The following is a 25,717-nucleotide window of genomic DNA, read 5'->3' on the forward strand; positions in this document are numbered from 1 at the left end:
CAGCGTGCCTGGCTGAGGGATTCTGGGAGTTGAAGTCCGCAAGTAGTTTAGTTTTTTTTTTAGTTTCTAGTTTTATTCAATTTTTATACCGCCCTTCTCCCAAAGGACTCAGGGCGGTGTACAGGGCAATAAATATAAAAGCGAAATACAAAAGTTAAAAGACAATTAAATATTATGCCCGAATATAAACAATAATTAAAAGCCATATTAAAACTCCAATGACTGAAGGGGCCAAGTTTGAAGGCCCCCCTGAGCTAGGCAAAGGGCGTCTTCCAAGGCCGAGCCCCGGTGGCCGCAGGCGGGGGCTGGCACCGCTCTTCCGCCCCCAATGGAAGCACCGCTCACCCACCCAAGCTGCCCCCTCTTGCCCGTCCTGCTTTTCCGGGTTGGGGCGACGCTGCGCCTTAATCGCCTCGTCTGTCTGAGGCCTGAGAACCGTGTGGTGCGCAGCGTACCCTGGACGGTATCTCTTTACTCTCCTACCATCCGGTAGGAGATACAGGAATATAGCCAGCCGTACCAACAGGCTGAAAAATAGCTTTTATCCGTGGGCTGTTAGGCTTTTAAATGGGACATAATCTTATGCAGAATTGACTTGGGAGGCCGGTGTGTGGTGCAGTTGGTTCACATGGTGTGGTGGGATGGAGGGTTTGTTGTCACTGTGTTGGGGGGAGAGAGCACGGGGGAGGCTCAGCTAATCTCAATGTACACATGTTGTACTTTGACAATAAAGGTTTATTATTATTAAGGCTTCAGAAAAACCTCTTAAAATCTCACCAAGAAAACGGCAGGGTCCAGTCCCGAATCCAACATGAACGAAGAGAGGGGGGGGGGGGGAGGTAGTGGTGGTGGGAGGAAAGTTAGCGAATTGGTCAGAGCAGGGGTCTTCAAAACGTGGCCCTTTTATGACTTGCGGACTTCAACTCCCAGAATTCTGGGAGTTGATGTCCGCAAGTCATAAAAGGGCCAAGTTTGAAGACCCCCCCCCCCCCGGGTCGGAGTAACCAGGACCTTCCTTTGCTCCACCATGCCTATTTCTGTTGGATGCAAACAATCTGGAGGCTACGGCTAAAGAAGTGGTTTTACTCAGGCAGGGCAGGGGTCCTCAACCTGGGCAACTTTTAAGACTTGTGGACTTCAACTCCCAGAATTCTGGGAGTTGAAGTCCAGAAGTCTTAAAAAGTTGCCCAGGTTGAGGACCGCTGAGTTGGGGAACAAATCTTTTTGCCTTAAATCTGAGGCCATTTAAGGCATCCATGCGAAGTGTCCTGTCTCTGAAGACGGGTGAATCCAGCCCTTCTCCTCTGTGGCTCCCCACCTCGCCATTTCTACCATGTGGCTGTCAAACTCTTTGTAACGTTTTCTGCCCTTCCCAATTGCCGCCCCACAATTGTGGTGGGTCCCCCACCCATTTCCACCCAGTTTGGTTTGGTTCAGCTTCCGCTCGAAAGGAAAAAAAAAATCACCAGGCAGTTTTACTGATTTGGGATTTGGGGGAAGGGAGAGAACGAGGGCGAGCGGGCACAGAGGAACAGGAAGCCTTGCATGATAGGCAAAAATTGACCAGTAGCAATTACTTCAATTAATCTTTTATTTTGTTCTATTCCTGTGGTTTCTGGCAAGATGTTTATGCACATTATACATGGACCCATTTATTGCAGAAGAAAAGAATAGCTGAAGGCTGAAAATATGGGGGGGGGGGGCGGCAGTCTGAGGGGTTTTTTTCTTCATCCACTTTCCCTGGCTGAGGAGAAAAGAGCCGTCTGAAATTCTGGGCTTTCTTTCTTTCACTAAAGACATTCTAATTTCTTTTCACTGCTGCACATTTCGTAGCCTTGCTAGACACTTCCTCTCCCAAGGAAAGTTCCTGCTTCCAAAGAGGCACCTTCCGATTAATAAAAAAACTCCAACGGAGGGATCTGAGGGATCGCAGCAGCTCCCGGCAGAAGACCAGAAGGGAAAAGTCCTCCGTACTTTTCTTGTCCCCGCTTGGGCGAATGACCGTGATTCTCCAACTGATGGGAACACGGCCTCTCCCTGGCTGGGCAGAACACCAAGGGATTTCAAAGCATCCCTTCACCTCTGGGTTGCCCCGGATGCAGTCACACCCTCATCTCCATGGTGGATTCCAGCAGGCGAGCACTGTTGGTGACGGCCGTCGTCAAGATTATGAACCGGAGGCCTGGTGGGGAGGCAAGCACGAAAGGTAACCCTGCAGAGAACAAACCCCTTCCCTGACCTGGAGGGTGGGATGGCAGGGATGGCGAGAGCCTGGCTCAAGCCCCTCGTCAGCCTAACCTATCTATCCCACGGGACTGTGAGAAGAACTGAAGGAGGGAGGGCTACCTGCACTCGCTTGACCTCCTGAAGGAAGAGCAAGGCAAAAACCCCAAAGACCCCAAACTCAGTCCCAAAGGAAGCCGAGCAGGAAGCTACTACCATCGACTGATCTGCCTAACTAGACGCCGAAAGGAGACTAGTTACAAAAAGCTTACTTTTTCTCTGCTCAAGCTCACTTCCAAAATGGCTAGAATGCAGGGCCCTCACCTCAATCTAACTTGCAGCAGCACCACCGGGTTTATATGCAGGGGCTTGGAATTTTCCACCACGCAGGCCCATTAGCAATTGCCCCAGTCTGGGTGCATCTCCTACCTCTTTCTCTGCCAAGGAAGCGGAGAGCAGCCACTTCAGAGAAGGTGCAGCCTCCTAAGAAGACTGCCAGGATGACTTGCTGGGGGGCTGGAAGTCGCGGCTCTTCTGCAGCTGCAAGGAAAAACATACCTAAACCCATGCCTCCAGGTCAGTTGGAAGGCGCGTGCTCACCCCCGGAAGCAGAATGCTGAGAAACACACACACACACACACACACACACACACACACACACAGAGCTCTTGGAACTTTCCTGCCCTGTCTCTACTGTTTGGGCAGCAGCAGCTTTCCTACGGAGGCCTGCCATGACTGATTGAGCAATACGTGGTCTCTCTTTCATGCCCTCCTTAGGTCTGGATCCACTCAGTCTTAACAATGATTCCTGAAGATCAGCACCTCTGAGGTAGAATGGGAATTGGGAGGATCACAGGGACCCTGGCAGCTCTCCTAACTTCCCCAATTCTCTTGCTGATACTGCCTTTTAGACAGCTTAGCAAGACTGAGTTTACCACCACAACTCCTGGGGGACACATATGCCAGTATTTGTACTGATAATAAAATCCCCACCGCGGCCACCGAGGGGAACAGGCAGCAGCATGCCCCTTGCTGTCCAGAAGGGTGAAGTTGATGGATAGGAGCAGGACCCCCGTCCGCGTAAACGTCTTTAAGCCGGAGAAGCAGCGGAGCCGGCAAGCCACTTGCCTGTGACAAACTCGTGGCCCCCAAGCAGCCTTGCCACCTCTTCCAGACCCAGCCAGCTCCTGCGCTCCAGCACCTGAGATGGAGGAAGGAGTCAAGCCAGAGCTGCCAAGGGGGGAACAGGAGCCCCCCCCAAACACCCCCGTTAGTCCCAGCAGTTCAAAGGCTCTTAGGCACCTGCTCCATTATCTTGCAACTGAGGGGCACATAGGCGCCACTGAACACGTAGGCCATGTCCCGGGGCACTTTCAGGTCGTACTCTCCATCCCCACATGGGATCTGCAAGGAAACAGGTGGTCACAACCGGAGGCCTCTTCCCTCCCTGCCTTAGTTAAGGGAGCCAGGAACTCACCAGGCCCAGTTTCTTGCTTATAGCTCGGAAATTGTTCTTCCTGGCCAGGGAACTGAAGGCATCTGACAGCTTTTCTGGGGAGGGGGAGGAAGGCGAAAGGGGTCTTGAGGACTGAAGATACCCATCTCTTTGTCCCTCCCCGGAAGGAACCAGGGCGCAACGGAATCCCAGAGGTCCCTTACCTGCCGCTTTATCCGTCACCAGCTTGCTGACTTTGTTCTCTACAGCCGTCAGGGTCTCCCCGGACGCTTGCTCCGTCAAGAGCCCCAAGTGCTTCAGGTTGTGGAAGGTCAGCAGATGCTCTGGTCCGTAACTCTGCCAACCGGCAGGGACCGACGCAGAAGGTGGTGAAAGTAAGTGAAAGCCTTGGGGGAGGGCAGAGCTGCACCTCCAGAAAACTGACTTGGGGCCTCTCTACCACCCAAGGGAGGGCCCCGTCTCCAGCCTCACCTGCAGGTACTGGGTTTTCAGGGAGCGGTAGTCCTTGGGAGAAAGTCCTGGGGAAGAGGAGGAGAAGCTGCGGGGGGTCAAGGCACACGGCAAGGGCTGCCTGACCCAGGCCTCCCTCCCTCCCTCCCCCGAGCCAGAACCCACCATTCTCCGTGATCGACAGCAGACACAACAACCTCAGACTCTCAATTGGGGTAACCTGTCCCAGGAAGAGGGCAGGAGAAGCTGGTCAGTGTACAGCCTCCCCCAGGCCTGGGCTCGGGCCGCTGCCTCGGTCCCCTGGGATCCACCCTCCTCTCACCTGCCGGTCGATGTGCTCTTCGATGAAGCTGATGCTCTCCCGGACATCAAACCCTTCCAGAAGGGCTGCCAAGCAAACGTAGTGATGAGAGCAGAGCCAGGCCCGGGCCCAGCCTCTCAGCTTTCTTGCTTGCTGAGAAGCCCCGCGTGGCCTCTGACTCCCAGCACCTGCCCTCCTCAGGAGGCCCAAAAGCCAGCAGCCAATGCCCACCAGCCCTCTGCCAGAAGCAGCCCAACCCTCAAGCTGAGAATCTTCAGGAATTAGGCCGATGCCCAAGGCTGGCAGAGGGGGACCGTGTGGAGATTCCTAAGATCAGCACTCCATGCACACAGATTCCAGCCTTGGTTTTGGGGTAGGGTTAGGCGAAGCCCAGTGAGCCAAGGAAATTTAAAGGCATTTTAAAAAGTCTTAACTAAATCCTTGATACCGAAACTGTTCCGATACATCTCTGCATGCATTCCTCTCCTTCAGCTATGCTTACCCCACTTCACACCCTGCCCGTCTGGTCCCCTCTTCCTTCATGCACTTCTTTTGCAGCTGGATCTGAATTCATCTCCTTTGCAAGACCGGACTACCTCAAGGCTTAGCTATTTCAAGGCCCGGCTATTCAGTCCTGGCTTTGCCACCCACTCACGTTCCTTTGGTGTTTCTCCTGACACTCCCAGCAACAAGGAGGTTGGAATCAATGCCCTCTTCTGCCCTTGTAGTTGTTTATTCCATACGACGGACCACTTCCGATCCACTTCCCTTATGCAGCATTTGCAGGTCTTAAACACATTTCTTCATCCTTTCCCCCCTCTCGTCTGCAAACATTCCTCCAAAGTGCAAAGGTTCGCCTCCTTGCTCTGGTGTTTACCATATATGTATCTTGCAACTACTCATTCCATTCTCCCTGTCAAACACAATCTGTAGTACGTTTTCATTCCCATGCTTGTTACACTACTGGAGTCAGCATCACAGCAACACAGAACTTACTGCATGCAAAAAGACATGAATGTTCACATCCACAACCAACAAGCCTCTGATGTTGTCAAGAGACTTCCTCATACATTTATCCATAAATACCTTAAAAGCCAACACGCCCACTTCTTGTTTCCTGCCCGCTTGCTAACCCTTCTACTGATTCTCAGGAGAGGACTTCCGTCGTTTGATGCCCTCCCACATTCAGTAACCAACTCCAGCCCCATAATCGCATTCAGCCAGTTCGCTTGAACATCCCTTCTTACCATGTTCCGTCTTCAACAATTCCTGGAAATCTTGTCTCGTTTTTTTCTTCATGATGGACTCACAGGCCCCAATATCTGCACATGTAAGGGAGATGGTCAAAGCAGGAAGAGAAAAGTATTTTCTGGAACACACCTAGCAGCGAATCATCCAGCACCGAGTTTTAACAACTAAAAACAAGTAAAAACACCTTGAAGGCCTCCTGCTGGGGCCAGGCCAGAGAGGAGTTTTACAGAATGGTTGCGATGGTTGCTCTGCTGCCTGCATCTGGCTGGGATGGGGCAGTGGGCCCTGCTTGCAAAAAGGGCCCAGGGAGGTTTTGCTGCTAAGACTCCTCTGCCCGGGACACCCCGACTGGGAGGACTTACGGAGACTCAGCAAGCGATGTTCTTGTTTCAGGCCCTTCAGTTCTTGGGAGACAAAGTGCTTCATCTGCTTGATATCCATCCCCCGTCGTCGCTGGAAGAGAAACGTTTCCTACAGGCTGGGCCAGCCACAAACCTACCCCTTGTGGCCAGTACTGCCCCCTTCTAGCCTACGCACATCATACTGGGCTTGCAGGTTCCGTGCCTTCTGACTGAGGAGACCAAAGACGTTGGAGAAGTGCTCATTGCGGATTTCGCTGAACACCTGTAGAGAGAGGCAGGCCAGACCAGGGTCACCCAGAGAAGCCCCTCCCCACTCCCCCCAACCGTCAGGCTTCTGCTCTCAGAAACTCCTGAATTGCTTTTGTCCCAGAGCAGAGAAAGCTTACCTTGTCCTGGGAATTCAGCAGAACTTTAATGCTTTGGTCAGAGGAGGTAACATCTGGACCAAAATCCACACTTCCTGCAGAAAGCGGGTTGCTCAAGTCATTTGCCCCACGGCACTCAGCTTGCCAGGGCCCTCTCGTTAGTTGCCCAGTAATTGTTCTGGGTGAATGGGAATCTCTGGACACCTCCAATCCAGCCCTCAGAGACTGGAAGGTCAGACTGCCAATGCCAGAGGCTCAAGGCTGGGGAGGCTCACCACATTTTATGCGGAAGGTATCATCCACCAGGCCTTCGTAGACCACCTGAGAGCAAAGGGCGGTGACGTAATCCACATCTAAAAAGAGATAAAACAGGAGGCACCTCTTGTAACAAAAGTCCCGACTCGGAGGCCAAAAGCAGCATCTACGGGCAGGGTAGTAGAATAGTCATCTGAAGCTGGAGAACAGCTGCCGCTTGGTGTACACGAGGAGTAGGCAACCTTGGCTGTTTTATGACTCGTGGACTTCCCAGAATTCCTGAGCCAGCATGGCTGGCTCAGAAATTCTGGGAGTTGAAGTCCACGAGTCATAAAACAGCCAAGGTTGCCTACCCTTGGTGTAGACACAGGGCGCTCCCAGGGTCGAGCAGACTGTTTTGTCATTGTATCTACCAATTCAAGCTCATCAATAAACTGTTTGCTCAAAATAAGGCAAGAGCCAAAGTCTGTGGGAATCACTCTTTCTTACTCACTTCCAAAATATCCCCCACCCCACCCCAAACTTGTGGAAAGCTGCTAAGCAGGAGCTCCCACTGGAATCAAGGTAGGTCTCAAGGCAGGATACACCCCCACCCCCTCCCTCTCCCCCAGGCACACCTCTGTCTATGAGGAAGACGTGGCCAATCTCCGGTTTACGACCCACGTTGTCAACCTCGCTCTCTTCAGCTATTTCACGCCAAAGCTCATAGACCATCTAGGAGAAATGAACCCCTTACCCATGGCCCTTTGCAGGACCCCTCAGGACACCAGACCAAAGGCAGGGCTCCTTGCAAGATCCTCACCCAGTGACAGGCACCTACTTCGTCACATCAACAGAGAGCCAACATCTTACTAAGAGCAAAGCTTTCAGGAAGGTTTTGGGTAGCTTGGAAGGAAGAGAACCTTTTGCACAAACAGGACCGTGTTTAGTCGAAATGTGTTCTGGGGCCAGCCTTTCCTGCTTCCAGCCCAACAGTGGCTAAGCCAACCACAAGCTCCATAGAGCCATTTCTTTCTCTGGGGCACATGATCTCTAAACAAGTCCACCCGCACCTTGGCGCAGCGCCCAATTCCATAGGTCTTGGTGAACGGGCCGAAGAGAGAGTTCATCAGCTGCAAAGCCTGGGCCACTGTGCTGATCCACCGCTGGTCCGCTTCCTGCAAGAGTAAATGGAATGTGGCCATCTTGGAACCAGGAGGGAATGACTGACACTTGGAAGCCTAGAAATCTCTTCCTCACCAACACAAATGCAAACGGAATTTGCCCACTCAATTAGCACTCCAAACCGAAGATCAAATGAATTGTTTAATCAGTTAAGCACCACGACCTGCCATAGGAGACAGCCACCGTATCACTGATATCTGAAAACACCGTAACGTCAAGTTACTAATTGGCAGGTAATAATGAAATGTGGCTTTTATTACAAAGATTTCGTTATACAAACACGCAATGTTTATAATCTTTTTAGGTGAATGTGTAAGACTTTTCTTTTAGAGTACGTGTTGCTGCTCCAATAAATGTAAAAATGTGACTTTTTAAAAAGATCACCTTCGAGTCCCAAAGGTTGCATGCGTTGGTGTGCATGGACGCACAGGCAGGAGCCTTTGAGTCAGTGCCGACTCTCGGCAATTCTTTGGACAAGTCCTTGTAATTTTCCTGCAGGGTCTGGGAAGTGATTTGCTCTGGCTTCCTTCTTCCCGGACTAAAAAAGCGACTGGCCCAGGGCCCCCCAGCTAGCTTTGCACTTAAGGTGGGACTAGAACTTACAGCTGCCAGTTTCTAGCTTGGTGCCTTAATAATTCCTACACCAAACTGCCTCTCTGAAGGACTTACAAGGCTGGACCGAGATGCAGCCTTCAAGATACTGGTGAGGCAGCAGCCCCTACCAAGACACGCATCAAAGCCAGCATAAACGGCCTTGCCAAATGTAATACTAACCAGAAAATAATCTCGGAAGAACTCTGGCAGCTCCATGGTGATGATATCATTATCCAGAGGCAGGAGGGAGAAGGACCACTCATCCCAGGTCACATCTAGAGGGTCAGAGACAGTGTTTGGATGCCTGTTCCCTTATCTGCCTTTCACAACCTGAATGAACAGCTAGAGGTTTCAGTCTAGAGGAAGGGAGACCAGCAGGATCATCACCTCCCATCTATTTCCAAGCCCCTTCTCCCCGTACGTTTGGACTGACCAGAGGCATCCAGCTGGGCTGCACTGAACCCAGATCTCAAGACTTACCACCATAGATCCCTTCCTCCTCCAACACCAGCTCGCAAGCGTAGAACTGCAGGAGAAGAGAGCCAACTTGAAAGTGCCACACATGGAAGCCTCAAGGACCTTAAGGGCTCTTTCCTGGCCAAGGGCCCTCGATGGCGCAAACATGCTTTACCAGAGGCTCAATAATCCAGGCAAAGATAACTGCAAAGATGCTGTTGGTGCCACCCTTTGAGACAGTCAGAGCCTTTCTAGCCAGTGCCACACAAGGCCTTCACCTGAAGATTGTTCCTGGAATCTCTTATAGTGTTTTTCTAAATTTTCCAATAGTGCAGCTTTTAAGGCAGAGGAACTTTTTATGACTTGTTGACTTCAGCTCCCAGAATTCCTGAGCCAGCATGGAAGTTGAAGTCCACAAGTCATAAAAGGGCTGTAGTTCCCCACTGCTGTCTTAAGGAAACACAGAAAGAGGAAGATATCCCACTTTGCCTGGGCATCCCAATAGCCTCTGAAACTCTCTCACACAGATGCAATCTCAAAGAAGCCCCTCTACCACTGGAATCTCAAGATGAACTGACAAAGCGGACCAGAGTGTGTGTGGGGGGTGGGGGTGGGGAAAACAGCAGGATAAATCTGCACAGGTTCAAACATCTCTCTCCACAACAAATAGAGGTGTGTGTGTGTGTGTGTGTGTGTGTGTGTGTGTGTGTGTAAACGTTCTCTGAGTGGGATACTGCAATGCTTCTATGTTATTCCCCATCCCTTGTAAGTTTCTACCCAAAAGCTGATGCTCTAATTCAAAGCACCCACTCGATGGATCACACGTTTTGAGGACAGGAAACTGAAATCCACTTCTCTCCCCTCCCCCCCAACTCCGTGTCTGCCCTCGAATGGGAAAGGGGGATTCTGCTAGGAGGAAGTGGGAGTCTGAGGTAGATAAATGTGAGCTGACATGCTGACCACACGTCATCATGGAAGATGGCTGAATTCAGCTACTGGATGTCACAATAAGGCAAGAAAACCACCCCAACCGCCTTCCAGGACCGAATGGCTGTCTTATTATCACAAACGCTCAGCACCAGCCAGTTGCCCAGTATCTGGGGCAGCTTCTCTCTCGCTCTCCTCCTCCTCCTTTTCAACCTGCTTAGGGAAAAGCTTCATTCCAGCGTTCACTACATACCTCTACAGAGCTCAAGCCCGTGGCGACACCCCCCCACCCCCCACCGGTCGGGAAGCCTTTCACTGGTAGGAGACCAGGCTTATCCAACATTCCCCTGTTCCTCCCCCCCCCACACAAAGACACACACCAGCGAGTCTCACCTTCTGGGGGCTGAAGATGATCTTGTATTTGCGCACCCGACCGGCCGCTTTGTCAGCGTTGACCAGCTCTGCAAGGACCAGCGAGTCAGCTGCGCCCTCGGGGACCCTCCCCACCCCCCCAGCAAGCGCCCCCCCTCTGTCACTCACCCGCCACCAGCCTGACGCTCGCCAGGCGCGGACGGAGCAGGAAGCACAGCCTGGAGGGAAGGGAAGGGCAGGAGGCGGTCAGGGGGGTTCTGGGGGGGGCGTCCCCCGGCTCCTCCGCCCCCCCTCCGCCCCACTCACTGGTCGCTGGAGCTGCGCGCCGGCTTCTTCTCCAGCTTGTAGAGCTTGTCCACGTCGTGCTGCTGCGCGGAGAGACGGAGGCGGTCAGAGGCGGCAGGGCGCGGAGGAGGAGGAGGAGGAGGCGGCTCCCCCCGCGCCCTGCCCCGCGCGCACCTTCAGGATGGAGAGGTTGGCGATGCGGTCCAGCGGGCTCATCAGGTCGGCCTCCAGGAAGAGGTCCTTCTTGCCGGGCAGCTGCGGGAGCGAGAGCCGAGTCAGCACCGGCCGCGGCGCCGCCCCCCCTCCTCCCCCCTCCCTCCCCGCTGCGGCGCCCACCTGCTCCAGCAGGTAGACCAGCTGGTCCCGCGCCAGGCGCTTCAGCAGGCCGAAGTCCGGCAGGTCGGGCGGGTGGCTGGAGGCCATGGCGGCGGCCCTCCCGGAAGTGGGCGGTCCGGGGTGCCGAGACTTCCGCCGCGGCGCTTCCGGTCTAGCGCGCGACGCCCCTGGCGGCCAGCAGGCGCCACAGCGGCTCCTCCAGGGCGGGGCAGCTGCCGCGGAGGCCGTCGGCCACGCGCGCGGCCCAAGCGAAGTACTCGTGCACGCGCTGCCGGGACCAGCCGCTGGGCACGCGCCGCTGCAGGTCGCGCAGGTTGTACAGCTTGTCGGCCAGCGCCACCAGCCGCGCGCCCGCGCTCAGCCCCGCCGCGCGCTCCACCTGCAGGCGCTTCCGCTCGGCCCGGGGCAGCGCCTTGTCCTCGGTCAGCTCCTCCACCAGGCCCCGCACCTCCGGCCCGAAGCGCTGCTCGATCTCCGCGAAGGTGGTGTCCGTGTCTTCCACCGTGTCGTGCAGCAGGGCGGCCTGCGGGGGAAGCCGAGGAAGGCTTGGCGCCCGCCGGGAACCCTCACTCCGCCCGCCCGCCCAGTCGCCCAGTCGCCCGGCTCACCTGCAGCACGGCCAGCTCGGTCACGCCGCCCTCCTGCGCCAGGATCTGCGCCACGCCTGCGGGGGGGAGAGCGGAGGGGCAGTGTCACCCCCGCCCGCCCGCCCCGCCGCCCCCCGCGCCGGCCCCGTGGCCTCACCGATGGGGTGGTTGATGTAGGGCGTCCGCTCCGGGTCCTTCCGCCGCTGCGTCGAGTGCTTGCGGGCCGCGAAGTCGGCGGCGTCCAGCAGCCGCACCAGCTCGCTGCCGCTCATGGCCGGCGGAAAGGAGCGGAAATTCGGGCAGGGCCGGAGGTCACCGGGGCTCCAACCGCCGCCCACCACGGGGACGCCGAGTGTGTGGTCGTGGGTTGCCGGAAGTGGCGTCCGGCCGCCCTCGGGAGAGAGAGGTGCAGCGCAACCCTAGTCCTCCGGCTCAGGGTCGTTCTTCGCTCGCTTTATTATTCCAGGGCTCTTCAAACTAGGCCCTTCTGTGACTTGTGGACTTCAACTCCCAGAGTTCCTCAGATAAGCATGCTGGCTGAGGAACTCTGGGAGTTGAAGTCTACAAGTCATAAAAGGGCCAAGTCTGAAGACCCCTGCTTTATTCCGTCTGCATCGCGCTATTGGCCAGTTGTTCTCTCAGCCCACTCACCTCACAGGGTTGTTGTTGTAGGGGAAAAAAGAGGATAAGGTAAATTGGCCACCCTGAGTTATATAGAAATGGGGGTAATAATTGTCTCTTTCCCCACAACACCCCTCTGAGTTGGGTTGGACTGAGAGAGTGGCTGTCACAGTCACCAAAGTAGCTCTTGTGCCTAAAATTCAAAATCTGCTGGTTTCTAGGCCAGAACCACTACGCCAAACTACTCAAGCTGGTGGAAGTGGCTTAGAAGGAGAAAAAGATGCGGTTTGGTCTTCTTCATGTGTTGCCATTATAATTCCTGTTACGTTGGGACACAAATTCATGCAGGTAGTCCTCGAATTCTGACCATGAAATTGAGCCCAAAATTTCTATTGCTAAGCAAGACATTTGTTAAGTCATTTTTGCCCCATTTTATGACATTTCTTGCCACAGTTATTAAGTGAATCGCTGCAGTTGTTTACTAACACGATTGTTAAGTGAATCTGGCTTCCCTATTGACTTTGTTGTCAGGTCGCAAAAAGTGATAATATGACTTAAAGTGACCACATGATTATAAGTCACTTTTTTCAGTGCTGTTGTAACTTCAGGCAGTCACTAAATGAATGGTTATAAGTCAAAGTCTACCTGTACTACTTTCTCCCTATTGCTCCAGCTTACCAAATTCTCCTGAATATTTGAGACGGAGCTGAAATTCGAAAAACAAAGACATATTCATGTTCCCCTGGGCTGGAAAAGCCAAAAAAACCACACTTCTTTTCCAGTTAGCTGAAGGAACATCTTTCAATTCGTGGTGAAAATCCCATTCACTCAGAAAAGTAAAACCTGAGACAGATTTTAAAAATCAACATATATTCAGGTCCCCCCCCCCATAAAGAAGCCAAAACCCCACTTCTTTTTCACATCTGAGCTTTCCCTGAGGAGTTAGCCTGAGGCATGTCTTGCAGTTGGTGTTTAATAAAATCCCATTCAGCCATAGAAGTCCAATTTTGAAACAAAGCTCAAATTTGAAAGACATTTTCAAGTTCACTTACACTGGGGACGCTGAAAAACCACTAGTTTTCTAGATGTGAGCTTTTCCTGAGGAGTTAGCCCAAGGCATGTCACAATTTTTGGTAAAAAATCAAATTAAGCCAGAAAAGTAAAATTTTGAGACAGAGATCAGATTTTTTTTAAAAAACAAATATATATTCAGGTTGTCCCAGGCTGGGGAAGCTGAAAAACCACTTCTTTTCCTGATCTGAGCTTTCTCTGCCCAAGGCCTATCTTGCAATTGGTAAAAAACCCATTCAGCCAGAAAAACTTTGAGACAGACCCGAAATTTGAAAAATAAACATATGTTTATATTCTCCAAAGCTGGGGAAGCCAAAAACCCACTTCTTTTCCTGAAGAGTTAGCCCAAGGTGTATCTCGGAATTGGTAAAAACCCCGTTCACCCAGAAAAGTCAAATTTTGAGACAGAGCTCAAATTTGAAAATACAACATATTTTGAGGTTCTCCCGGGCTAGGGAAGCCGAAAAAACCACTTCTTTTCCTGATCTGAGCTTTCCCTGAGGAGTTAGCCCAAGGGGTATCTCGCAATTGTTGGAAAAAATCCCATTTAGCCAGAAAGGTCAAATTTTGAGACAGAACTCACATTTGAAAAATAAATATATGTTCAGGTTTTACCAGGCTGGGGAAGCTTAAAAGCCACTTCCTTTCCAGATTACCTGGCAGAGGAGACACCATGATCACAAAGGTGGTTTTCCCAAGGTGAGGCTCATCCACTGCACTCCTTTTTTTTGTTTTTTACTCCTGGCTCCGTCATTGCTGTCTTAAGAGCCAGACATTGGGTTGTAGAAGAGAGGAGGAGAATCCTATTTTTAGGATAGTCTTTCAATGTTCAGGGGACAGAGGTTGGGGATCAAAGCCCTGGAGTCGTCTGGGAGACTCCTTGTTGGGACAATAATTGTCATGGTTCTGATAGATGAAACCGGTAAAAGAACTTCAAGGCAAGAATTCTTCCTTAAAGAACATTTTATTAGGGAATGAAGTATTGACACTTACATAGTTGAACCCAAGACTGAGATTCCGTTCCCCCAGATACAAAGTAACAAGTTGCATTTCTCAGCCCACAAAAGCTGTCATAAATCACATTCCCCAATTGGCACAAGACCTTTTCTCTCCAGCTCCTCGGCCCGCCAAACGGTTATCATTGTCCGTGAGTTCCCACACTTCTACATTGTTATGGCTAGCTATACCCTTAAGCATTTACCCTATCCCCATTTCTACATCTGAACTCTAAAAGAATAGAAAAGGAACGATAAAAGTAAAATGGCTGCTGATTCTCAGTTGTCAGAGCGTTGACATCCATTGTCACAGTCTTAACAGTAACCAGCTCCTTTGGCTGAAATGAGCACTTTATTAAGCAATTAGGATGCAGCTAGAAGGGACATTGGAGGTCTAGTCCAACCCCCTGCTCAAGCAGGAGACTCCATACCATTTCAGACAAGTCCAGTCTCTGTTGCTGGACTTGCCCTGGTCTTTCCTCAAGTTGCCTGCCAAATGCAATTGTGGAGGTCCCTGGGATCCCAACGGGCTGGCTAGCAAACCTTGATGATGAAGGCATCTTTCGTCACAAATGAAGAGGTGTGAAGCCTTAAGGCTTTTGCTTCTTCTGTTTAATCCTTTCTTCTAGAGGAGGCCCCCAAATATTCTCCAGGGACCTCCCTTCTCCACAACGTCTGGTTAATAAAACCCAAATAATTGTTACTGTTTGCCTTTTGAGTTTTCGATTGATGTTGTCTTTCACTCGGCAGGAACAGAAGAAGGAAGAGGCAGTGAGCGGCAGCCAAGATGTTGAGATGACTCCTCTCCCTCATAGCCCTCATGCTTAAAGGCTGCAGCAGCCACCTCCTCACCCTCCAGAGATGCATGGACATCCACGGGAGAACTATAGGCAGCCAACTAGAAGGCATTTCAGCAACACAGGTTTGTCAGGCCTGTCCCAGCCTGGGCTTTTAAAAAAGAAAAACTCTTGACTCCGTTTGTAGCAAAAAAAACAACAACACTTTTACTAAAGGCAAGTGGTGACCGTAAGCAAAGCTGGATCTGAAGATTCCAGCATAAACCCAGTAATTTTCCCTTTCTCCCAAGCCCTTCCCCCTGGTCACCTTGTTAGTGTCCAATGTGGGTCAAATTAGGCATTTTTTTAACAATTCCCAAAGTTTGGCGCCTTTTTGGTTGGCATTGGGATTCCTTTCCCATGCTTGTGTCCTTGGATCTGGTTGGCATTTCTGGTTCCTGTCATCCCCCCTTCCTACATCCCTCCATCTCCCCTCCTCATATTTTAGGGCAGGCTGCCATCAAAGCGAAGCAGGGCTGAAGCAGTGTGATGGCAGATCTGACAGAGATCTTCTCAAACAACAGAGAGGGTCTTCCCTTCTTCCCGAGGTCCCATCTTGCTTCCTGAGATGGGGGATGTGGCAATGCATGACCACTCTTGATCCCCTTGCTGGAACTACATGGGCCACATGGTTCAAGGGCCTCCCAGTTTAACTTTGGATGGGCTGTTCCAGCTATTGATGCTATTATTATTGTGTTCCCTATTGTTCCTCCTCCTCCTTTTTCTGATTCTCTTAAAAAGAGATAATAAAATTCAAGTGAATGGTAGACAAAGGTGGAGTACACTTGATGAAGTCCAAGTAGATTAAGATCTTTGGGCTTCTTCTGAAAGGAGTGCTATCTTCTTCCCCCTCGTCATGCAGAATGGAGCGAATGGCAGAGGGATCGCAAATTTAACTACAGTAGCAAATCCATTCAAATTTGGGGCGGAAACCGGTACCACCCGTATGAGCGGCCCTGGTACAAGGAGCGCCAGGTGCGCTCAGAACAACAGTTGAGCTCAGGAAAGTTTTGGCCAGGCTACATCTCTCATAAACACCTGTATGAGCAGTACCACAGGGAATGACGTTACCTGGAGCAGTGTGAATATAGGTGAGGTGATATGCAGGCTACTTGGCTGCACTGTTGGGCTTCTGCAGCGGTCAGCATGCCAAAAGCGGTGGTGTTTGTCAGCCAGATCACGGAGCAGAGATTGCAAGGACTACTGGAACTGTAATAACAGACTCTTGAAAGCCTGATCTCCCTGCCGAACTTATGCCATCAAAACCGAGATAGGGTTATTTTGTCTCGAGTATTACGAATGGATTGGGGGAAGATAGGTATGTCTAGCCTATGGACGAGACGGTAATGACTAGACATTCATTAAAAAGAGATCCAACAGAGAGATTTCCTCACAGCAAGAACAGTTAATCAACTAATTTGTCTACTGAGGTTTTCAAAAATAGATAGGACGATTTGATTGGGATGGTATGAGTCTTCTGCTTTGAGCAGAGGGTTGGACTAGAAGACCTCTATAGTCCCTTCTAGCCCTATGAGTCTATGATTTCTCACAACCTTTCTTTCTCCAGTGTAGTTATTTTTTCCCCAAAAATCTTGCATTCCTTCATCTCTGCACCTCTCAGCAGCATTCCAGAGTTGCTTTTGTAAGCGTATGTGATAGCATGACCCACAGATATCCCAAAGACACTTTTTCAAGAGCTTCCTTGGGATAACTGTGACTTGGATGATTGAGAATCTCCATAGACACATGACCCACGGTGCAAAGCGGTTGGGCTCGGGGATACTGCTGAACTGGGCTGATAAATGCTTTCCTGTTCTTCCAGGCCTTTGCCACCATAGGGAGTTAAGCATCCTAAGATCTAGATACGGTCATTTTGCCTCTTCTTTCGAGTTGAATGTTTGAGTTCTTCTTTCCCCTCCAGATACATCTGCCGTGATGTCAAGAGATGAAGAATTGCAGTCCCAGAATTACCAGCATGACTTCCCGAGGATGTCTGACCATGGACCCCACTCCCTAGGGTTATCATGCGCCCTTACAGCAGAAGAACAATCCAGAAGATAACTGGAGTGGCTGGAAAACCTAGAGGCCCAGAAGCAGAGGCCAACAGAAAGTGCTAGTCTGGCCCGCGGAAACAACTGTTACTGGGCCATCCATGCTGGAACCAGAAAGCCTGAATGCCGTGCTATAGAGCTCTCGGCTGTAGGAACTGGAGGTGGGTCAGAAGAACTGGAGCCACCAAAGGGGCTGCATTTAAGCCCCAAATTTGCCTCCCATCAGTACACTGGCTGAACGTTGGGAGTGGTCTTCCCTGACAGCAAGGGACCTGTAGAGAACAAGGTCAAGTTTTGGAATGAAGATTTAGCTTTTATGTCCGTAATGCCAAATTGAATTCTGGATATTTCACAAAATGGACAGACGGCTGCAAAGAATACAGAGATGAAAGCTACGTGACTTTGGAGTTGAGATTCAATTTGTTGCTGGAGGGGGATGATAGAAGACTTCAATAACTACAGCAGTGGAATAAAAATTTGGTGTTGGGGAAGGCAGGAGTAAGACTGAATTACAGAATGGTGAAACCAACTTTTGATGGCAATGCTTGGAAATCTTGCTGAAGACTGCAGAAAGTTGGGAGTCTATGGACACAAGATTGCCAGAAAATGAAACAAGATGGGATGGTTTGTGATCTCTTCTCTCCTTTTCTCCTCTGCGTGCTTTTCTTTGCCTGAGCAACTTTGGGACTTTGAGCAGCGCTATGTGGATAAAGAACACTTTTTAGGTGAAGGCAGAATTTTCATTTCCCTAGTTGTGAAGGAGAGGACAGTATGTCCATGGCATTGGGGGACTTCAGTATCCAGAAATTGACTGTGGAGCTCCTGTTTTTTCCTTTCCTCCTCATGATCCATGGGAACACCGGGGATTCAGCTTGGAGAAAGGAGCTGAGGGCGGGGTCCAGCTCAGGCAGGATTCCACGAACATCCCAAGATGGTCAGTTTAGCTCTTCTGGTTAGGAAGGTTCCAAAACTCCAATGGCTGCCATCCATAGAAAGGAGACACCAACGAACTAAGCAAGATGAAGGAAACCTCTCATTGAGTGAAGGGAAACATGGAGTTTTGACCCGCAAGGAATTTTTATACAAAAGTGGCAAAGATCGGAGTCATAGTTATACTTTGACGATCTTTCTCAGCAGCATTTTATAAAAAAAATAAAATCAATTCTGACAGATATATTCTACTCACTGAAATGTGTATGCATGTACACTTGGCCCCAAATTTATTGCTTTCGGTTAAATTATTTTTTTAAAAAATGCAATGGCCAAAAATACATGCTGAAAGGTTCTGTGAGTGGCATCCCTGAAGTTGTGTCGAGAGTATTGAACGCTTGGTTAATTTCAGCTTAAAGCCTGATTTCAGATGGTGAGGACAAAATCTTCCTCGGTCGTTTCTTCTTCACCTCCTTTTTTTCATCTTGCTTGACATTTTCTGCATCTATTTTTTCTATTTGCTTCTGACGTCAAATTGATCTGTTCGCTGAAAAGCCTCCAGTACTTTGGAAAAGATCTCACTGCAAGGATTTGTAATTTAGGCACCAAGAAAAATGCCAGAGAATCCATTCTGGATCCTTCTTGACTGATTCTAGGTGTCCTGGGGGATTTTAAAATGCTTCTCCATGCCTTCTCTCCGCGGAAACCATCCCTCCCAGCTTTTAAAGGCAATGAGTTTTATCACTGGAGGTTTACATGGTTCCCACTTAAATACAAATCTCAAATTTTTTATCTTTCGCACAGAGGTAAACCATGAAAATAGTCACTCAAGAAAAGGGTAGTGATGTTTTTTGACACTTCCACACTTCCCGTCGGCAATTTTCATCACCTTTCCAGCTTTGCTTTCACAATATCTTGCCTGCTCCAAATTTTACTCCTTTAAAAAAAGAAAAGAAAGAAATATATGAATAGTTGTGAAACTGTGATATTCTCTAAGTTATATATTGGAGCAGAATGAAAGAGCAACATTTCCTTTGGATTTTTGGTAGGATGTCATATACTTGAAGCATGTTTATCTTTGAATAATTTATTAAGATTTTAATAATTTAAGATTTTAAAAAATAAAGGAATTGGGGAAAAAACCCAACGAGACTAAGTGGAGACAAGAACAACTATTTTAGAACAACTATTTTGAAAACGTGAGTCTTGGAAATAATTGGCTTTTGACTGGCTCAGTATAAGGAAAATAAGGATTTTTTTCCCTTTTTCTGCTCTCTCTCTCTCCTTCCTTCCCTCCCTATCTTCCTCCATCTCTCTCCCTCCCTCCCTCTCCCCTCCTTCCTCCCCACCCTCTTTCCCTCTCCCTCCCTCCCACTCTCCCTCCCCCCTCATCAATTTGGACAGATGGGAATTTCCTGCAATGAAAGATGATTTCCTTCCCATCAAAGAAAGCCCTATTGCTCACTTTCAGTCGGATTCTCCTTCAGATGCTCCTCCTACTCCTGCATGGCTGAAGCACAACTGTTATGGAGAAGTTTTCCCGAAGGCTTCAGATCAGCTACAGATTTGTCTACCAGTTCGGCATCCCAAGTGATACATTAATGTCTACAAAAGGAGATGGAATGCAATAAAGGTGCTGTATAGCAAAGCGTGAGCCTCCCCCCTCAACACAAACACAAGTCAGACATCATTATGAAGCACTTCCAGAACAGAAAGGTTGTGAGAAATCATAGGGCTGGAAGGGACTATGGAGGTCTTCTAGTCCAACCCTCTGCTCAAGGCAGAAGACTCAGACCATCCCAATCAGATGGCTGTCCAGTCTATTTTGGAAAGCCTCCGCTGATGGAGCACCCAGAACCCCAGCAGACAAGTTAGCTGATTAACTGTTCTCACTGTCAGGAAATGTCTTACTAATTTAACTGCAGCGATTCACGTAACAACCACGGCAAGAAAGTTTGTAAAATCGGGAAAAGCTCAATTAACAATGGCCTTGCTCGGCAACAGAAATTTTGGATTCCATTGTGGCCGTAAGGCAAGGACTACCTCAGTCTAGAAGAACACACAAAGAAGACTTCGAAAGCAGGAGACCAGCTGGTAACCTGGTCAATTATCATTATTATCATGCTCTTGGTCTAATCCAGCGATTCTCTTTGTATGTTCTCAGGAGTCAATGGCTGCCTCTTCCATATTTACATTTTAGAATCCATTCAGATGTGTAGGATATTATCTTTTTCCAACGTAAAGGACAACATAGCATAAATAACATATTGTTTAAGAGCAATGTGTGATTCCCCCCCCCCCCCGCAAATGCCTCGTTTTCTTCTTCAGGCCACTCATGGGTGCCACATACCAGCGTTCACACACTTGCGTCTGTCTTACATGGCCATGCTGATCTTGTCTCCTCCAGTGGGTCAGAGGGAATGGTCTGATAGAGCATCGTATGCTCTTGCTCATCCTGAATAATGGCGCTCACGTTCACGTGGACTCCGGAGTTCTTAATTGTGGGTCCCTTTTTCTTCCCTGGCCCTGTGTCTGAATAAAAGGAGGCACAGAGTTTTCAGTCACAATCAGATGCGGTGAGTTGGGAGTCGCATCTAAAGAGCACATCAGCACCTGAGACTTTAACATGCTCCTTTTGGGGGCTGAAGTACCAGCCTGTTATTGTAGGAGAAAAGCAGGCAGAACTGGGGAGGGTTGGAGTTAAACATGTTATAAGTTTAGAATTCCTTGCATTGCCACAAACAATCCAAGTCAACCTGTCTTGAATTCTGTTGGGCCTTATTGGGTGTCAATTTAGTACTGGACTTTAGTTGACCAGGTTCTCGCATATAAGCTTGAATAAATATTTTATGCTGCAACGTAACATATAGTCCTGATCCTTTGCGCCTGACAATGATTTTGAAAAAGGAGGATTTGTTTTGGCATCATTTTCTTTCTTTTTCCCCCAAATTTGACAAAATTTGTATTTTTTTAAGACCACTATTCCCAACTTGCAGGCTTTCCTATGATTCCATCTTAAGACGTCATCTCTCACTGTCTCTAAATGATTTAGCACCCCCTTTCCTTGGTTAGATTGATGGGAAGTGAAAAATTGAAACTGAAAAATCAACCTTTTCCCATCAAAGAAAGCCCCATTGCTCACTTTCAGTCGGATTCCCCTTCAGATGCTCCTCCTACTCCTGCATGGCTGAAGCACAACTGTTATGGAATTTTCCCGAAGGCTTCAGATCAGCTACAGATTTGTCTACCAGTTCGGCATCCCAAGTGATACATTAATGTCTACAAAAGGAGGAGATGGAATGTAATAAAGGTGCTGTATAGCACACCGTGACCTTCCCCCCTCAACACCAACACAAGTCGGACATCATTATAAAGCACTTCCCCAACAGAAAGGTTGCGAGAAATCATAGGCTCATAGGGCTGGAAGGGACTTTGGAGGTCTTCTAGTCCAACCCTCTGCTCAAGGCAGAAAACTCATAAAATCTCAATCAAATGGTTGTCCAATCTATTTTGGAAAACCTCTGCAGACAAGTTGTCAAGGTAATGATTTAAGAGCTAACTAGCTTATGTAATGTAAGATATAAGATGTAATGATGGGAATGACTCAGCAGGGTCTGTGTCTCTTTAAGAGCCTTTGTATAAAGGGAAGGCTCTGCTGATGTGGTCTCTTCTCCCTTCCGTTTCCTGCTGTAACTGAGGTTTTGTTGGATCCTGCTGTATTAGCATGTGTATGTATATTGTTCCTGGTGTATGATCTTGTAGATAGTACTATAGACCACTGTTTACTGTGTTTACTCCTGGGTTATCTCGCGCAATAAGACTGTGCATGCTCTGACACAAGTTAGTTGATTAGCTGTTCTTGCTGTGAGGAAATCTCTCGGTTGGATCTCTTTTTAATGAACTTCTAGTCATTACCTTCTCTTCCATAGGATAGACATACCTATCTCCCTCAATCTATTCGTAATACTCAAGAGACTCAAAATAATCCTATCCCGGTTTTGTTGGTATAAGATGGGCAGGGAGATCAGGCTTTCAAGAGTCTTTTATTATATCCTATAACAATACAGTCCTACTAATCCTTGCAATCTCTGCTCCGTGATCTGGTGGACAAACACCACCACTTTTGGCATGCTGACTCCTACAAAAGCTCAACAGTCCAGCCGAATGGCCTGCTTAGTAGCACTTCACCTGTATACATGCTGCTCCTGGTAATCTCGTTCACTGCTCATAGGCCATTTAAGAGAGACATCTCTTGCTGAGCTCCGAAACTGTTTTGCGCGCACATGGCGATCCGCATAGTGGTGGCTCCTTGTACCAGGGCTGCTCTTATGGGTGATAAGGGTTTCTGCCCCAAATTTGAATGGAATTACTACTGTAGTTAAATTTGCGATCCCTCTGCCATTCGCTCCATTCTGCATGACAAGGAGGGGGAAGAAGATAGTACTCTTTTCACAAGAAGCCCAAGGATCTTATCCACTTGGACTTCATCAACTGTATTCCACCTTTGTCTACCATTCACTTGAATTTTATTATCTCTTTTTAGAGTCTGTAAAAAGATCGAAAAGTCCTGAATAACGTTTATTACCAGAATTGACCATTTATAATATGTATGTATATTTTGGAGAAACTCCCAAGGAATATTGTAAGGCTCGTTCACAAATAAATGCATAATATTTCAGTTGTCAAGAGAATAATTACCTCCATGAGTAAGGCATCTTCCGCTGATCCCGGAGAGCCTGGCGGTGGGAGAGGCTGAAAGGTCTCATCCTGGGTGTGTTCATATTCAGGAAGATCAAAGAAATTGTTTCCAACAGGATCTATCATGTTGCCTCAAGAATGCTTAAAACAGGAAGATATCGATAAAAGGAGGAAGAGGAAATATAAAGAGAATAAATTCTGAAGCATTTGCAGAGCTATATGACATCTCAACATTCAGCGATATATAGAGCATTACACAGTAATCTTGCCTGCAAATCAAATTCTGCACAAATAACACTTTTATTTGGAAGTGTTACAAGAGAAACTAAGACTGCCTTCACAAATTGCACTAAAGCTGAGTTGGTTTAACCCAATTTACTGGTTAATAAATTCTTAACATTATGAAATAATAACTGGTTGATTTCATAAAAACTATTAAGCACAAACCACTGCTTACTTATCACTAGGACAGGATTTACTATTACCATTCAACTGTATTGAATTTATTCTCTTTTTCACTTAGCGTGTTATGAAAATACAGCCTAAGACAAAGTCTATACATCTGACTTCATACATAATTTGTTGAAAAAACCGTAACTACTAACAATAGTAATTACAAGCCTATTAACATATAAAGCACAGTTCATTGCCCAGGATTTATACAGGCAGAACTACATGAATTATATGAAGAAGTAATTTATTCAAGTAATATAACTGTCCATCTGATATATGTGACAGGCAATTCACAGAATAAAAAATATGGTGAGCTATGGGTTTACCTGCCATAACACCTGGGTTCAGCCCACACATTTAGTTCCAACTGCAATACGTCAAAGAACGGCTTAGCTGCATGAAACCAGGCTAAATAGCGCAGGCTACTATCTAATAAATTCATATTCTTCTAAATCAAGGTTGCACGTACACCCCGAACCCTTCATCCCATCTAGATGGCAGCACCTAACCAAAGGAGGGAATCTTCTGCTACACACACCCAGCAGCAATTAGGGTGTCAGCAACAGCAATAGCCTTGCTGGAGCAGTGGGCTAATGCCTCCTTAAGTAACACCAGCTGCCTGCAATTAGTGCAGGTTCGCATCCCACCAGGCTCAAGGTGGCATCCCACCAGGCCTTCCATCCTTCCGAGGTAGGTAAAATGAGGACCCAGATTGTTGGGGGCAATTAAGCTGACTTTGTAATAATGCCGCTTGGGGTGTGTGTGAAAGCCCTAATAAGCAGGCATATACATAGAATGAAGGCTACTGCTAAGCTTGTAAGCCGCCCTGAGTCTTTGGAGAAGGGCGGGATATAAATGGAATTAAAATAAATAAAAATAAAATAAAAATTTCAAGGGCAAAGCAAGGCTTAAAAAAATGATCTGGCAACTACAACCCAACCAGGTGGTTTCCTGGTGGCCTTACCAGAACAGTTTCTCTGTCCTTTCCCAAAGGGGGGGGGACATAGAATCACAGAGCCATAGGGTTGGAAGAGACCTTGAAGGCCTTCTAGTCCAACCCCCAGCTCAAGCAGGAGACCCTATACAATTTGAGACAAGTGGCTGTCCAGTCTCTTCTTAAAAGCCTCCAGTGATGGAGCAACTACAGCTTCTGAAGGCAAGCTGTTCTCACCGCCAGGAAATTTCTCCTTAATTTTAGGTTTTCTGCCCTCAGGTGCTTTGAAGAAGAGGTTGACCCTCCTCTTCCTTGTGGAACCCCTTTAGATATTGGAACCCTGATTTTGTCCTTCTTTTCACTAGGCGAGACACACACAATTCCTGCAACCCTTATGTTTTAGCCTCCAGGCCTTTGATCATCCTAGTTTCTCTTCTCTGCACCAGTTCCATAGTCTCAACGTCTTTTCTACATCGTGGCGACCAAAACTGGATGCAATATTCCAAGTGAGGTGTTAGCAAGGCAATATAAAACGATATTAACACTTCACATGATCTTGATTCTATCTCTCGGCTAATGCAAGCTAGGATTGCATCTGCTTGTTTCCTTGCTCCCGCTCATTGCTGGCTCGAATGTGTCTATTAGGGCCCCGAGATCCCTCTCGCAGTTAGCGTCGTTGGGCCAGGCACCGCCTGTCCCATTCCTGTCTGATGTGCATAATATGCGCGCAGACAGACCCACATACACACACGTGCGATCCCTAGGCCTAAGCTGCGGCCTAGGAAGCGTCCGGCCTCCTATCAACCGGATCTATTAGCTGGTTTCCCCCCCGCCCCAGCTGCCTTGGACAAAGGGAGGGGCTGCCCAACTGCTCCTGGAAACGGCTTTTCTCCAAATCCGAAGAGAAGCGGCGATTGGCCGGCGGGATCTCGTGCTGGAGGCGCCGGCTTCCAAGGCAGGGGGGGACGTCCTAGCCTGGCCTTTGGCCTGAGCGTCAGCTGGGGCACTTTGGGCTGGGGCCTCCCTCAGACCAGGCCACGTCGCAGGGTTGTCGCCTGGGGGGGTGCAGGAGAACTGGTCGCCCTGGAGTTGGGTCTCCGGGTGGCCTCCCATCCAAGGATTAGCCCGCCCTGAAGCCTCACAGCTCCCGGGGCAGGGGGTGTCCACCCGCCCTTCCGCGCCCAAACTGCCCCATTGCACAAGCCTCTCTGCCCGGCTAGGGGCCCGATTGTTCCCCAGGGGCTCGGTGAGCGCCACCCTTCCTACCAAGCGAGCCGCCGCCTCTGCCTCTTTCGCCGGCTGCACCAGGCGCAGTTGAGCCCGCCTTCCGAGCTGGGCTTCCGCTTCCGGAGCTAAGCAAAAGGCGAGCTTGCAGGCGGGGTCTCGCGTCCTCTCGCGAGAAGAAGCGCGCCCCGTAAACCTAAAAAGGTAGAGGGGAGATTCTCGGTCCTCCGGGTCGCGGGTGTCCCAAAGGGGCTTTTTCCGCGAGGCAACCGGACTTTCCCGCGTTTCTTGGAAGATGCAGCCTCGTTCTGCCACAGCATGTTTTGACCGACTCCTAAAATAATGTGAAAGCTTCGATATCAAAAAAGGACCGTGGCCAAAGCCAAACCGCATCTTCTTTAGATTAGCTTCAGCTCCAAGTCCCCAAGGCCGTATGAACCTGTTTTTAATTTAATATCCTGTCCTGTTACTGTAAACAAACATTTTTCACTTCTTTCTTTAATTGAAAGGAAAAATATCT

The 25,717-nt window shown here is 49.1% G+C and overlaps 2 protein-coding genes and 1 long non-coding RNA gene across 4 annotated transcripts; all 3 read right to left on the reverse strand.

The window, feature by feature from the left end:
- Positions 1-1,577: 1,577 nt before the first annotated feature.
- On the reverse strand, positions 1,578-11,068 carry VPS33B (VPS33B late endosome and lysosome associated). Its single transcript, XM_081337572.1, has 23 exons — positions 10,798-11,068; positions 10,636-10,716; positions 10,483-10,544; positions 10,345-10,394; positions 10,198-10,265; positions 8,902-8,947; positions 8,602-8,696; positions 7,716-7,820; positions 7,281-7,377; positions 6,684-6,761; positions 6,430-6,503; positions 6,219-6,305; positions 6,044-6,134; positions 5,678-5,752; positions 4,452-4,516; positions 4,295-4,349; positions 4,151-4,197; positions 3,883-4,015; positions 3,701-3,774; positions 3,526-3,627; positions 3,352-3,424; positions 2,653-2,763; positions 1,578-2,182 (listed from the first exon to the last, which is right to left on the reverse strand). Exons 1-23 carry the CDS (start codon positions 10,882-10,884, stop codon positions 2,103-2,105), a joined length of 1,836 nt encoding a protein of 611 aa, XP_081193698.1. The 5' UTR covers positions 10,885-11,068; the 3' UTR covers positions 1,578-2,102.
- HDDC3 (HD domain containing 3) lies at positions 10,949-11,656 on the reverse strand (the record flags this gene model as incomplete). The annotated part of the gene is made up of 3 exons (XM_081337010.1): positions 10,949-11,320; positions 11,406-11,461; positions 11,542-11,656. 3 exons carry the CDS (start codon positions 11,654-11,656, stop codon positions 10,949-10,951), a joined length of 543 nt encoding a protein of 180 aa, XP_081193136.1.
- A 5,912-nt stretch (positions 11,657-17,568) lies between these two features.
- LOC308673689 lies at positions 17,569-25,475 on the reverse strand. 2 transcript variants are annotated; one of them, XR_014027719.1, is made up of 5 exons: positions 25,240-25,474; positions 22,077-22,727; positions 21,031-21,167; positions 19,354-20,420; positions 17,569-18,825 (listed from the first exon to the last, which is right to left on the reverse strand). It is a non-coding gene; the product is annotated as an uncharacterized lncRNA (long non-coding RNA). The 2 variants fall into 2 exon arrangements; XR_014027718.1 differs by having other exon boundaries at positions 21,031-22,727; positions 25,240-25,475.
- Between the last annotated feature and the right edge of the window lie 242 nt (positions 25,476-25,717).

This window comes from Vipera berus (assembly GCF_964194415.1).
Source record: "Vipera berus genome assembly, chromosome: 12".
Lineage (NCBI taxonomy): Eukaryota > Metazoa > Chordata > Lepidosauria > Squamata > Viperidae > Vipera > Vipera berus.